This window comes from Solanum tuberosum, unplaced genomic scaffold (assembly GCF_000226075.1).
Source record: "Solanum tuberosum cultivar DM 1-3 516 R44 unplaced genomic scaffold, SolTub_3.0 scf00733, whole genome shotgun sequence".
Classification (NCBI taxonomy): domain Eukaryota; kingdom Viridiplantae; phylum Streptophyta; class Magnoliopsida; order Solanales; family Solanaceae; genus Solanum; species Solanum tuberosum.
In genome coordinates this window covers 42212-57285 of record NW_006239664.1, presented here as the reverse complement: position 1 = coordinate 57285, position 15074 = coordinate 42212, and the positions used below count along the sequence as shown (strand labels likewise).

Below are 15074 nucleotides of genomic sequence, written 5' to 3'. Positions count from 1 at the left end.
TTGTGAAATTTTGATCAAGAGTTGACTTTGGTCAACAAACGAGGTTCCGGTGCTCGAAATGGAATTCCGAGGGCACCGTTGGATTCAGGGGGTGATTCTAAGTCTAGAATGAGTCTTGGTTGAATTTTTAGAGGCCCCGAGTGCGTTTCGAGTTTTTGAGCCCAAAGTTAGTTTCTTGACGCCCTATCGGATACTGGGTCAAGGAGACCTCGCATTCAAATTCCGACGATTTCATTGAGTCCGAAATGTCTTTTTCAAGCTAGTAGCATATTTGGTTTGTGTTCGGGAAGTGCCAAATGAGTTTTGGGTGAGCTTTTAAGCTTCTTGGATGCTTTGACACTATTTCAGCAAATTGTGGCAACTAAAGGGTTCATTATTAGTTTTAAAGGTCGAAATTTTTTCCGAAGGTTCTGAAATTTTGAGCATGAATTATAGGACTTATCTGCAAATTTTGGTGCATTTTCGCTAACCCGAGATTGGACTTTTATCGCAAATAGAAATAATTGTTTACCGAGTAGAAATGATATTTGACTGGGCAAACGAGCATGAAATTGAGCTCCGATTGAACGAGCAGGTCCGTATCATTATTTAAGACATTTACAAGAAAGAATCGGGTCATTTCACTACCATATGAGGAAATTACGGCCTTTTTAGTGAAATATTAACTGCTGTTTTTCTGGTGCATAACAACCATGTACTGTTATAAAAATCTCAGACTGTGTTCATTTGGTATTTTGAGCATATCGGGAGTTCTAGAAATCGGAATGGAGTGATTCTTACGGGTTTCTTCTTGAATTATTATTATTATTATTATTGAATTTATAATACACAATAAATCATGATCATATAACCAATACGGATGCATAAATAATACAAGAACATAAACGCCAAGAAGAAAGTAGAGTTATCAACATAAAAAAAAAAAATTAAAAAAATTCTTTTATCTAAATTAACATGTCGAAATTTTCATTTGTCTTCTTCTTTTTTATATTTGTCTAACAATACTTGATAATTCATTTGAATTTATTGAATCTTGTTAAAATAATGAATGACATGATTTTGCTTTTAGTCCCACCGATATAGGACTATATGTGTACTAAACCAAACTCTTCCATCACCTAACCATCCCAATTATTTTTTCTTCCATACTTCTTTTGCTATCACATTGTTACTTGTTACTGTTAATAGATGTAAGAAAAAATAATTTTTCAACATTAGAACTCATCAATGTATCAAGGAGCTCCTTGTCACTTATGTAATTTTTAAAAAATAATAGAACCTATCAAAATCAATTATCGTTTAAGACGTAATGGAGATGAAGCACTGAGAATGTCACTACCCTTACGCACAAAAACTACTTCTTTGGGACTTAATTTGCTAGACATGAGGAGATGTAACATGTTCATTTGTTTCTATCGTGCATGTCATCTAGATGTGATTAGTTAGGTTGAATTTGATGAGTCAATTTTATTGGACTGAAATTAATTGGATTGATTTAAGCTAAAAATACGACTCAAAACTCAATTTATCTAACTTGTGAAGTTTGGTTATAAATCTAAGTTATAAGTATATCCAAACAAACTGATCTTACCTTATTTGTTTTTTCTTTTCTTTATAATTTGATGTGTTTACATTTTCAAAAATAATTATTACTAATATAAATGAGAAAATAATTTATTTTATTTTAAAAATAATAAATTAATTTATAAAATTATGATAAATAATTTGAGATAAAATAAGTAAAGAACCTATAAAAGAAGAATTTCGTAGACAACGCATGTGATGATAAGGTACAAACTAGAAAATGACAAAAACAACGAAAGTCCTCGTAGGGCTCACATATTGAAAATGATTATATAGGATATGAGCGGAATAAAGCAAAAATTGAAGGGTTGTTTTGTCCAAAAACACGAAGTACAAACACTACACCGTCAAGTGCAATTACCATAAAGCACAAAGTCTATGAACTATCAAAATCACGATGTAAGCAGGCATGACAACGAAGAGGTGTTTTGTTACTTATGTTATAGACTAGTGGAATATTATTTGTGTTACGCACGGGCCCAACATCTTAGTCAATATGATATATTATGTTAAGGAGTTCATGTTTGTTACAGTACTATGATGGATTTTCTATTATTTTGTTCGCTCAATTATCAAGAAATGATAAGTGCTTTTATGAAAAATTATCATACAATTTTTTCTTAATTGGAACAGTTATTTTCAATTGTCAATTATAAAAAAAAATAATGGAGGCATCTGCATCACTAAAGGCATATGTATGTAAGTTGAAGTTGGTTTTAATTCAATACTAAGAATGACAATATTAATGTTAAATATTTATTTTATAGGAGTATTTAGGGGTGTGCATTATTTGGATTAAATCGAATAACCAAACCAAATCAAACCGGATTTTTATTTGGATTGGTTTTTTGGTTTTTCGAATTGATTTTGAATTAATAAATTACTTTGTTTGGTTTTTTGGGTTTGGTTTTGGATTTAAAAAAATAAAAACCGAAAAAATTGATATATATAATGTTTAAGTTTAAAATTAAGTTGGAGTTAACCACTTTTGTCCCTTTTTGGTTATTGCCTTTCATGATGATTACGTTTATATTTTATGTTTGAACATCTATAATAGGTATACTTATAAGTATTGTGTTTTAAGTTTTACTTATGATTTATATTAGAAAGTATATTTAAGAGATTCAATACTATTACTTTGGTTATGTTATTAATTATTGACATAACCGAATAATCAAACCAAAAAAAGCCGAACCGAATAGAGAAAAATCAAACCAAACCAAATTTAATTTGGATCGAATTGGGTTACACTTTTACAAAACCAAAAAACCGAAAAATCCAAATCGAATAGTGCAAAACCAAACTGAATAACCGAATGCACACCCTAGGTATTAGTTTAGATATTTAAAATATATAATTTAATTTTTTCTTAATATTTAATCATGTAATTACTGCTTATTAGATTTTATTTTAGCATGATTTAGTACTTTTAAATTATGATCATTTTCATTATATATGACTTATTAATTTGTAATATTTATTTTATACGAAGTCATTATTATTTTTTGTTGAATTTTTTAGTGTCATCACTCATCTCATATTTTGTGTTATTTTTTCTTAAGAAACACCTTAGATAGTTGTATTTTGGTTGGACTAAAGAAATATTCGGAGCACAAGTTAATTATATGTTCGTATGAATACTTTACCGGAAATTTATTAGTTTATTTTGATTTATAAATTTATAAATTCGATACAAATGATTTGGTTTGATATTTGAAAAACACGAACCGACGCGAGGTTAAAAAACTCAAAAATACTTGAGTTTTATTAGTTTAATTTGATTTATAAATTAAAAAATTTGGCACAAATAATTTGATTTGATATTTAAAAAATTTGAACTAATCCGGTCAAGTACACCCCTATATATATATATTAACTTCTTTTGAAAGTGTATATTTTTCCAAAGTTAACAAATACACTGACAATTCAAATATACTAATGTGAATCCGCTTCTATTTATAGTTATCTACACAAATTATTTTTGAATACTTTATTAAGTTGGACGATTATTTGAATTTTCTATCAAGCATTGCTACTATATATAGACTATATTATTAATGTGACATATAAAAATGGAGCTATACATGCCACATCATCTAGATAAGTTTTGCCACCCTCAATTTTTGTTCCTCACTTCTTGTAAATTGTATCAATAAAATAACTATGAAAAGAGTGAAATGGGAGAGGCAATTTTGAAACTTTAGCAATTGTCTAAGGAGAAATTATTAGAAATTAAAGGATATAATATATTTATATCTTATTAAGAAGTACGTATTAAACTAATTTAACAACCTTATAAGTTTAATCAAACACCCCACGAACTACATAAACAATTGTATCGTACAAACTTCCAATAAAATCAAATCGAAACAAAGAAAATCGACTATGTTATTATTCATATCCATTTTTCTCTTTTGCTCAGGTGATAAATATAAAATAAGTTTTCACATATTTTTGTAACTTATAATTATAATGGTTTAATTTAACTATCATGAGGCAACTAATTGGAATTTTAAATTGTGTAAAGATAAGGTTTTTTATACTTTCGGAAGATTACCGTGAATTTGTATCTTGAACCCTTTATAGCAGTGTATAATGGCAATAAGGCAAAAAAATATGGGAAATTACATGGTTATGCAAACATATATTGGTTAATTAGTCATCATAATTATAGTTTTAGTTAATTACCAATCACGATCAACATTCAGTGATAATTACGTGGGCTGGAGTTTCGAGTTTGTATAATTTGCACATTTGTATAATATAATTTGTATAACTTTTGTATAATGTAATTTTGTATAATATAATTTGTGTAACTGTTTAAAGTTCAGATGTTTGTGTTTGTATAAATTCGTTATTTCGAGTTTATACAAAAATAGCTCAATTATACATACGTACTCGCAAATTATACAAACTCACCTGCGAATTATACAAATGAGACAACTTAAACTGTAGCTACAACCAGTAAATATTTAAACTATAGCTATGAAGCATACTTAAGCTTATTATAGTGGCTATTTGCGAAAATATGCAAATAGAAAATTCCAAAATATATTGTACGTCTTAATGGGATGTTTGACCAATCTTGGGCTGGGCTGGGAAAGAGGAAGTTATGTTATTGGTTTATTTTGTCTTGGGCTGGGTTAACCAACTTTTGGTCTACAGAGATGTTATTGGGCTCAATTGTTGTAGGGCCCAATTTCTGTTGAGGCCCAGCCTCTGAAGGTGGACAGATGGATATGGGCCTTTTTTCTGGCCCAAAAAAATACTGCCGAGTCTGCGCCGTTGAAGGCCCAGATTTCTGTTTCAATTCAATGCTTTGAGCTTCATCTTGAGGTTGGACCACTATTTCCTCCCTACTAAAATGTAGAGTATAAAATATTTATATTTTTAAAAAAATAAAATACGTTACAGACACTATAAATTTGCATGAAAGTTGCTCGAATGATAAACATTCATATTAAGGTTGCGAGTTCAAGTTATCAAGAAGCAAAAAGGATGAAAGCTCTTATATGGAACGGTGAAGAAAAAAGGAAACAATCACAGCCAAAACACATTCGACATAAAGGTATATTATATTATATATTTAAATTTTTTTTTTTTTTATTTGTATATATAGTAGATGTTGAATTTTTTTTCTCACCCTTTGATATCTACCATTAATAGTGAATAATACTTCCTCCATTTACATTTACTTGTCACCTTTAAAATATAAAAATATTTTTTCTTTATTTTATTCTTAATATTAATTACTTAATTTGTAAATTATATTTTCAAATATAATATTAAACAGCAACTAATATAGATATTATAATAAAATAATCATATCAATCATTATTTTTATCGAGAGTATAAAGTTCAAAATAAATAAAGTAAAAAAAAGTAATATAACTATCAGAAATCAGAATGTAAAGATTCTGAAATGACTTGATATTCACTGTGTTAATCGTTCAAATAATAAGACTAAGGGACGGAGTTACAAGCTTGTTTACGTGTTCAACATAATTTAATTATCTTGACTTATATTAGTATAAAGTTTATATTCTCATTTAAAATTTATTTATTTAATATCTATAAAAAAATTTATTTAAAATCTGGTAAGTTTTTTTTAATTTTTTTTTTCTTTTTAAAACTCAAAATCTTAACTTCATCTCTACACTCTCTATATTCGTTTTTACTTGTTTAATTTGAACTTTGCATACTCTTTAGAAAATAATTGACAATAGTATTTTATTACAATGCTTATATTAAATATATATTAAAACCTTAGTTCTTGAAAATAATTTGAGGACTAAGTAATTAATGTATTCTTTATGAAAAAAATAATAGTATGTTTTTTCTATTTATATGTTAAAAGTGAACGGAAGGTGTACTTCCTCTTTACTATACGAAAAATAATTGTTCATTTTTACTTGTCAAACTTATAAAGAATCTAGAGATAATTTATCATTTAATTTCCTATTTACCTTTGTTATTAACTATGAAAATTTTCAACATATTTTTCAAAACATTAAGGAATACTTCAGGTCAATATGAGATAAGTAAAAATAGACGAAAATATTCATTGGAGGGAAAAAGTTTGAAGAATTTTACTGGCTCTTGGAGTATCTTGATTTCCAATATTTTTCAATCTCATCAGCATTTCTTCCTGGGATTCTTCCAGCAATTAATGACCACCTAATTAAAATTACACCATGACAATTTTATATTAACCTCAAATTAATGCATAAAATTCAAGATTTTTTTTAAAAAATTTAACGTACCTCTCTCTAACCAAGCTGAACATTTTTGCAATGAGCATTTCTTCATCTTCTGAAAATTCAAGTTTAGAGGTTTCTTCGTTGGTGGTCTCTAATGCAACCACTCGGGTCGAATCTACAGTGAATTCACGTGAACTCAATAGCTTTTATTTAGACATTATAAATATATTAAGAAAATCATTAAAAGAAATTGAATATTTGATTGTGAACTTAGTAGTGTAATATATTAACTTGATGTATAGGAACACATAAATTTTAATTCTGAATTCTCCACCGACTATCATATTATGAAAAAAAAAATGATTTCATAAAAAACATGTATTTTGGAAGTAGCCAAAAGGAAAAATATTTGTTTACTTGTGGCATTATTAGAGTATATGGTTTTAGATGCAGAGAATCATATCATAATGTTCTCCAAATTCCTCAAAGGAATATATTTACAAGCACATAGAAAATACTCCTCCTCCTGATCCATTTATTTTTACTTGTTACTTTTTAACATATAAAAAAAAGACAAATATTTTGTTCCATGTTTACCTTTAGCGCATTAGTTATTTATTTCTCAAATCTTCTTTCAAGACATAATATCAAACATCAGTTAATATATATGTACCGTAGGACCCTCATATCAAATATTTTTTTGGTAAAGAGCGTGCTATGTCCAAAATAAACTAGTAAAAGTGAACAAAAGAAATAATTAAAAGCTCTTGTTATAAAAATAAAATGAATAGTTAATTACCAGGTGAGACCACTGAGGCATTATCTGATGTGCTTGATCTATCCCAATCTGCCATCAAGATTGATATAACTTTAATTAAATGAATTGGAGGACTAATTAAGGAAGAGAATATATGGAGAACAAAGATTGAATGTGTGTGTATATATATATATAAATTGAAAATTTTATTATTACTATATGATAAAAAAGTATCTAAAAAGAAGGGGTGGCTCTGATTTGAGTGAATAAATAAAAAAAAAGACAAACATAAGAAGAATAGTAGATGACAGTGAAGTGTGTGGTGGTACAACAAATCGAGGTAGGTGGATACTCAAATATCGACTGGTTAGTTGGAAATTATTTGCCAACATTTTCACCAAACAACGAAGGGTTACTACTCCTCAATGTTAGAATTATTTTTATTTTAATCATGAATTGCGCTATACAAATACTTTTTTCATCTCAAATTAATATGTCATGTTTTATTTTTCGAGAGTGAAACTATGAAATTTTGATCAATATAATTTTAAAGTAGTTTTTCATCTCAGTTTCAAGTATCTTGGATTTATAATTGAGGAAAATGGAGATATTGGCGATGATATTACACATCGTATTGATGCATGTGAATAAAGTAGAAGGTTGCATCCGGAGTCTTGTGTGATAAAAATGTACCATTGAAATTTAGAGGTAAGTTTCTATAGGGTGGTAGATAGACAAATTTTGTTGTAAGAGGCGGAGTGTTGGCTAGCCATGTTCAGAAGATGCATGTCGAGTTAATGAGAATGTTGAGGTGATGAGAATATTCGGAATAAGATGGGAGTGATTCCGTGGTGGACAAGATGATAGAAACGAGATTAAAATGATTTGGACATGTGAAGAGGAGATGCGCAGACGCCTCAGTGAGGAGGTGCAAGAAGTTAGTTATGGTATGTACGAGGAGAGGTAGAAGTAGGACAAAGAAGTAGTGGGTGAGGTGATTAATTCGACAAGACATTGCATACTTCAGGTTACCGAGGACATGACCTTAGATAGGAGGGTGTAGAGGACGGCTATTAGGGTAGAAAGTTAGTAAACAGTGAAGTATTGTCTTACTTTCCGAGGGTGTAGGCTTATTGGTGTTTGTCATTGCAATGCTCTTGCTTTTGATCATATCTATTATCTTCAGTTGTTTATTATGTTTCAATTATCTCACTATTTTTGATGTTCTTGTTCCTTTCTTGTAGGATTTGCACTGCTTTCCTTGTTAGTTGCTATGTTTTCGTATTCTTTGTACTATGATTTGCTATACTTTAGCGGAGGATCTTTCGGAAACAACTTCTCTATCTCCACGAGTAGTGGATAAGGATTGTGTACACTATATCCTCTCTATATCCCAGTTATAAGATTTTACTGAATATATTGTTGTCTTTGTTGAGATGAGAAAAATTATACTATAATACTTTATATATATTTAAATTCTAAACTACAAAATTGATTCAATCTAATTTAAATTTAAAAATTAGTCAAATTATTTTTTGAAAAGTGAATATGACAACTGATATGAAACGGAGGGGTGGAATACTAGTTAATGGACGTACATATGCCCTTTGTTTAAGGGAATTCATCTTGGCTTTATTAGTGTTAAATCTCGTTTGTGAACCTTTAAAAATTTGTACTAGAGAAGCTCATTATTCTTGATTTGTTTTCCTCATTAAAATTGTCCATACACTTCAACATAATTGGACAGGATGGATTTTACAAAGGTATACATTTCGTCATGTTTTTTTACGATAAAAAAAGATAGATTGGTGTACTAAGTTTTTATTATATGTGATATTTAGGAAAAAGTCGTACACAGGAGATTATTGTAGATAATCTTACACTATATATATTTTTACGAGTTGTTATTTACAGTCAAATCTATAACCACCTAGTATTGATTTATGGTTGGTATTAAACTATTAATACGATCCTTGTGTGAACTATAGATATATTTATTTCACCGTGTAGACATTGAAATTTTGCGGATTGTACAAGACGTGTTCAATTCGAAATAGGACTTCCAGAAGGTGTGTTCAATTTCAATTAGAATTTTAGAGGCTACTCAACCCTAAATCCTAGTTTATGCCTATATAAAGGATACTTATAAATTCCCTTAAAAGACATCTCAAAATATCCCATAAACTCTTGGGTAATTTTAAAGATCAAGATCTCGAATATTCCGCAAATTGATGGAGTATTCATATAGAGGTCAAATCTAAATCATCCTAGTTCGAGAAATACACCACTAATGGCCCTCGAATCATGGATAAATCTTAGGAGAGTAGAATCAAGGGAGGAACAGAATTGTACCCGCATATTTATCAATAAAGTTATGTTTCTTCATATTTTATTTGTGTGGTTTATTATTTTCCATATGTTTAAAATTTGTTGCAAACAAATTATCACGCCTAGTGGGACCAAATCTGCCCTTCATCTCTTCTCTCTTAAATAAAAAATCTGAAAATCTGAAGCTGCAAAGGTGGGAGAATGAGTACTTCAAGCTCCGACAAGCCTTGAAGCAAGGGCATTTGTAGACATTGAAATTTTGCGGACTGTACAAGACGTGTTCAATTCGAATTGGGACTCTGGAAAGTGTGTTCAGTTTCAATTAGTATTCTTGGAGGCTACTCAACCCTAAACCCTAGTTTATGCCTATATAAAGGGTACTTATAATTTCCCTTAAAAGGCATCTCAAAATATCCCATAAACTCTTGGGTAATTTTAAAGATCAAGATCTCGAATATTCCACAAATTGATGGAGTATTCATATAAAGGTCAAATCTAAATCATCCTAGTTCGAGAAATACGCCACTAACGGCCCTCGAATCATGGATAAATCTTAGGAGAGTAGAATCAAGGGAGGAACAGAATTATACCCGCATATTTATCAATAAAGTTATGTTTCTTCAGATTTTATTTGTGTGGTTTATTTATTTTCCATATGTCTAAAATTTGTTGCAAACACACCGAAAGAAGATAAAAACAAAAATTCTTAACCTATGTAAAATTGAACTAAAATACACAAAATCAATAATTTGGTCCAAAAATATCTCTACAGCTAATAATTTGGTTCAAAACTACCTCTATGCTACTTAATACATCAAAATAACTTTCCTAATAAATATATTAGTATTTTTTTTTTCTTTTAAACCATATTCGATTCTTAATGATCAACATTAAAAAGATTGTACACGTCCTTAATTAATTAAACTGTGGCAACTTTCTGATCTTAAACGAACATATCAAAGAAAATATTATTGACTAATAAAGAAAACACCACTCTTAGAGATCTCTTGTAGCTATTGTGTATTACTATATACTAATTTATATTTATTTCTAGTTCGAGAGGTAACAGATTTCTTGAGAAACTAATTTTCTTCTATAATTTTTTCTTTAGTTTGTAATTAAAAAAATAAAAGTTTGTATTATAAAGCTACTTACACGAAGATCGTTCATCACTTTAGTAACCAAAAGAAGAAAACAAAAATAAAAAGGTAGAATAGATCAGGACCCCTCTAAATTTGTCGAGTTTTATTTGGTGCACATATAAACTTCACGATGGCCTAATAACCCCCCCCCCCCCACACACACACACCCAATTTGGTAATTTGACCACCACAACTTCTTGTAAGTTTAAAAGATGGTGGAAGGTTATTAGTTGTGTTCGGTCTAGTAATAGTAGTTTCTTTCTATTAAAGATGTAAACTTCTCTTAGGTAATAAAATGCTTACTTGGTGGAATAACGAACATACTAAATTTGAATGAAATTTCAACATCTTTAACAACTCCATAGCTAATTTACTACCATCTCGTTCAACCGCCGTGATTATTGTCCTAACAAAATCATCCCACTATGAGAAGAAACATTGTTAATGTTTAACGTTACAAGTTACAACTACGACAATCTAAAAACTCCTCAAGACCTTTCTTAGATTTGTTATCAACAATTATGTTAGTTAATAATAAAAAGCAAATCCTAAACCTAGTGAAATTAGTAAATTGAATTTGATAGGGAAATTAAAGGGTATCACGTTAAAAAAAAACGAAAAACGAAAGAGAGAGAAATAAAAAAAAAAATAGAGAGGATAAATTGGATTCCTTTTCCCATTGGGAGATGGCTTATCACTATTTGGATTAAAATTTGAGTTTAGTTTTTGTGCGGTGAAAATACATAATAAATTTATATACTATTAGGTTATGTTACACGTGTTAAAATAAATAAAAATTGGTAACTTGAAAAATATAGTAAATTTATTATAATTAGGACATATACTATTTTCCCAATTTAACCTTAAATATTTTAAGTTTCTTAAAACAGAATACCAAGTGACAAATCAACTAGGACTAGGAGTAGGCTACTAAACCAACTTGAAATAGACTTTAATTAGATTAAAACATTTAAATCCTTCTTAAACTAGGTTTAGGATCGGAATATCTATAAATTATCTCGATCCACCATTAAGTCTTTCATTCTTTTGTAAGATTAAATTTAATTGAGGTATTAGCACTATGGAGATTTTCGATTACAAAGAGTCAAAATTGCATTACTCCTTTGCGTATCCCAAAAGAAAATTTAGAATTTTCAATCGTCCTTCTACGTTTGAATTAGTCGAAATTCAATTAATTTGCAAAACCACACATCTTTGGCATGATGCTTCTGGTAAACAAATCAAACGTGAACGTCCACAAATCTCAACATGTTTCACTATGAAATTTGAAGATTTCAAGAATCCAGAAAAGACTCGTCAAGCCTTACACGATCAACTAAGAACTTGCAAATTTCCATCCTTCGAATGCAAAATGATCGTTGATGAGTTAATCGAACTGGCACATAAATATCGTAATCGTTCCGTGGTCGTTGGCGATCGTCGCGTGTTGGAAGTTGGTGTTAGGTTTGATATGTCTCATATTTACAAACAAATATATGAGAAATATGATAGTAATATCATGGCAAGAACTCTTTCAAGTATAAATTGTGAAATATGTGAAGAAGGTGTATATGGAGGATCAGCAATTATAAAGATGTGCAAACATATATTTCACTTCAACTGCATGAAAAGTTGGTTTGATAGGAATATTGGTTGCCCTACATGTAGTCATGAAACCCCATCCTATCTAGATTTAATTAGTTTCTAAGTTTTTTTCTGATGGTGTGTGTGAATATTTTTTATATTTATAGCAGCTTAGGTAGATTAATGTCATATTAATAATATTTTTCAAATTTTATTTTACTTTTTTGAAGTTACAACATGTGTTTAATTGGTTGTTTTCTATATCTCTCTCTCTTAATAATATGAGGAAAGTGTTTTCTACATTTAAATACTTGACTCCCCCCCCCCCCCTCCCCTTCCTCCACCGCTATTATTCTTAAGGCTCGAATTTAAAATTGTTGATTAACTGATACAAATTTAAATACTTGAAATCAATAAAATAGATTAAGGCAAAATGGTCTGATGGACCCTACTACTTATATGAGCTTGTATTCTGGACCCTTCTACTTTACTCATTGTCAACTGAACCCTTAAACTCAATGAAACTCTATGTTTTCAGCCCTTCTGGCCATTGACCAAGCTTATGTGACAACCTCATTGTTGAGTTGACACAAATACATAATGTCACGCGTAGAAAGAGCGTGAACATTAAAATTTAGACTAAAAATAATTATTTTAAAAAAAAAAAGAATAAAATGATCAAAAATAAGAAAATTATTTTTTTCACTTCTTTCTTCTTTTCCCACCCCACCCTTCCCCATTTCTTTTTTTTCTTTCTACTCAAACCTCCATTTCTCTTCTTTCTTCCCGTCCCAGCCCTCTCCAATTTCTTGTTTCTCTTTCTTTTTTCTTTCTCCCGGGATTAGAAACGAAATTGTATTGTTATTGTAGATCTGTAATTTCCTTTTATTTTTGGGGGTAATTTACAACCCATAAAGTGATAAAGATTCAATAGTCTTGAACGATGAAAAGTGATTGTTGAATGTCTTTGTGAATTTAGGTGAAATGTGTTATGTAAAATTGTGTACAAATATTAGAGTATATTGATGTATTTTAATGGCTATTCGTTAGCATCAATAGGGAATAGAGATTTTATGTTGGTTCAAGTGGTAGATGTAAATGTTGGTATAAAAAATACGATTGAAAGTTGTGAATAAAAGAAATTTTGAGAAAAAATCGAATGATGATTGTTAGTTATTTAGGAAAGTGATGACACTAGTGAGAATGGATGGTTGTCGTAGTATCTCTAATGTAAAAAAAATATGGAGAGAGGTGAAGGGATGAAGTGAAAAAGAAAGAAAAAAATATACTATATATTTTTTAAGATAATAATAATAATAATAAGTGATGTGTCATTTAAAATGTGATGTGGATGATGATATGTCATTTTTGTCAAGCGTTTGAAATTCACACACAACCAATGGGGTTTAAAATGCTTAGTTTCACTGAGTTTAAGGACTAAATTAACAAAGGATCAAGTAGAATGGTCCAGAATACAAACTAGCTCATACAAATACAAGCGTCCATCATGCTATTTCGCCATATATTAATAATAAAATGTAGAATAGATAGAGTAATATATAATAACATATAAAATTAGAGTAATTAATCTTAAGAGGGGAGAGATTAAACTCACACATGGGTTAATTAAAGAGATAAAATAAAAGGGATCTCTTCAAAGTATCATATTCACAAGTAAACCCTCAATAGTATCGTATCATATTTAAACCTTTTTGGATAGTTCAAAAGTAGTTTTGGCCCTTTTCCATTATTAGATTTGTTATCTAACAATTATGTTAGTTAAAAAGCAAATCCTAAACCTAGTGAAATTAGTAAATTAAATTTGATAGTTAAAAAAAAAAGTGAAAAAAAATAAAAAAATAGAGAGGATAAATTGAATTCCTTTTCCCATTGGGAAATGGCTTATCACTATTTGAATTAAAATTTGAGTTTAGTTTTTGTGCAGTGAAAATTAGAGCTGTCAATATGGGTTAGCCCACCCCATCCGGGCTAACCCATACAAGCTTTGTCATTTTACGGGCCAGGTCAGGCTATCCCATTTTTGGTGTGGGCCAGAAAACGGTCGGCCCAAACAACAAGTACGTGGGCTACAGGCTTGCCGGGTCAGCCCACTTTTGTAAAAGTTATATATTTTTTTATAATTATTAAATTAAATTATAAAGGGAAAAAGGTCAAATATACCCCGAACTATCATAAATGGTATGTAAATACCCTTCGTTATACTTTTGGGATGTTGATGCCCTTACCGTCCAATTTTTGGGGCGTATATACCCTTTCTACTAACGGCGGGACACGTGTCACAATCTAAAATATTTACCTAATTTTTATTAAACTTTTACCCATAATCAAAAGATCCACCCATATTAATTTAAAACCCACCCAAATAACATAATACCCATCCCAAATATAACCCAAAACCCTCAAATTCTTGTGTATCCTCGTTGTTAGTCTTGTCTCTTTAGATGCATCTCCTTGAGCTTTGACAGACCCATCTGCTGAATTTCCTTTAGGTAGATACCCTGTTGATTTGGCATCTGCCAATGGACACAAGGAAATATCTGGATTTCTTGCTGAATCTTCTTTGACTACTCACCTTTCTAATCTTACTGTGACTGATGCAAAGGAAGAACTTGCTTCAGAAGTTTGTGAAGCAAAAGTTGGAGAAACAGTTACAGAGCGTGTAAATTCCATGATAGGTCTAGTGATTTCGATCGAGTAGAAAGGGTAGTAGTTATTTGATTAGTGATTGTAAGAAGTACTATCATAAAATTCGTAAGCACAGCCTCTGAACAACTGTATTAGTGGTCGTCTTCATGGGGGAAACTAACTTTAGCTTTCTTTCTCCTGATTTTATATGAGCTTCCATGTCATAGAATCTCACATGTTCTTCAATAGTGTTGGAAGTACCTAATCAAATCCTAATTCCTTTTCTCAGATCACAAATTTTCGCTGCCCATTTACTCCATGGCCGGTGTCGAA

The 15074-nt window shown here is 30.0% G+C and overlaps 1 protein-coding gene across 1 annotated transcript; it reads right to left on the bottom strand.

Moving 5' to 3' along the window:
• Window positions 1–4500: 4500 nt before the first annotated feature.
• LOC107059000 (transcription factor MYB90-like) lies at window positions 4501–7170 on the bottom strand. Its single transcript, XM_015305342.1, has 4 exons — window positions 7084–7170; window positions 6348–6459; window positions 6178–6261; window positions 4501–4940 (listed from the first exon to the last, which is right to left on the bottom strand). The coding sequence occupies exons 1-4, from the start codon at window positions 7136–7138 to the stop codon at window positions 4700–4702; spliced, it is 492 nt and encodes a 163-aa protein (XP_015160828.1). The 5' UTR covers window positions 7139–7170; the 3' UTR covers window positions 4501–4699.
• Between the last annotated feature and the right edge of the window lie 7904 nt (window positions 7171–15074).

Excerpts from the sequence above, each read along its gene's own strand:
- LOC107059000 (XM_015305342.1), bottom strand. The coding sequence starts at position 7,138 with ATGGCAGATTGGGATAGATCAAGCACATCAGATAATGCCTCAGTGGTC. Across the intron at positions 6,460-7,083 it reads TGCCTCAGTGGTCTCACCTG|ATTCGACCCGAGTGGTTGCA; the intron begins GTAATTAACTAT and ends AATTCACTGTAG. Across the intron at positions 6,262-6,347 it reads TTCAGCTTGGTTAGAGAGAG|GTGGTCATTAATTGCTGGAA; the intron begins GTACGTTAAATT and ends AATTTTAATTAG.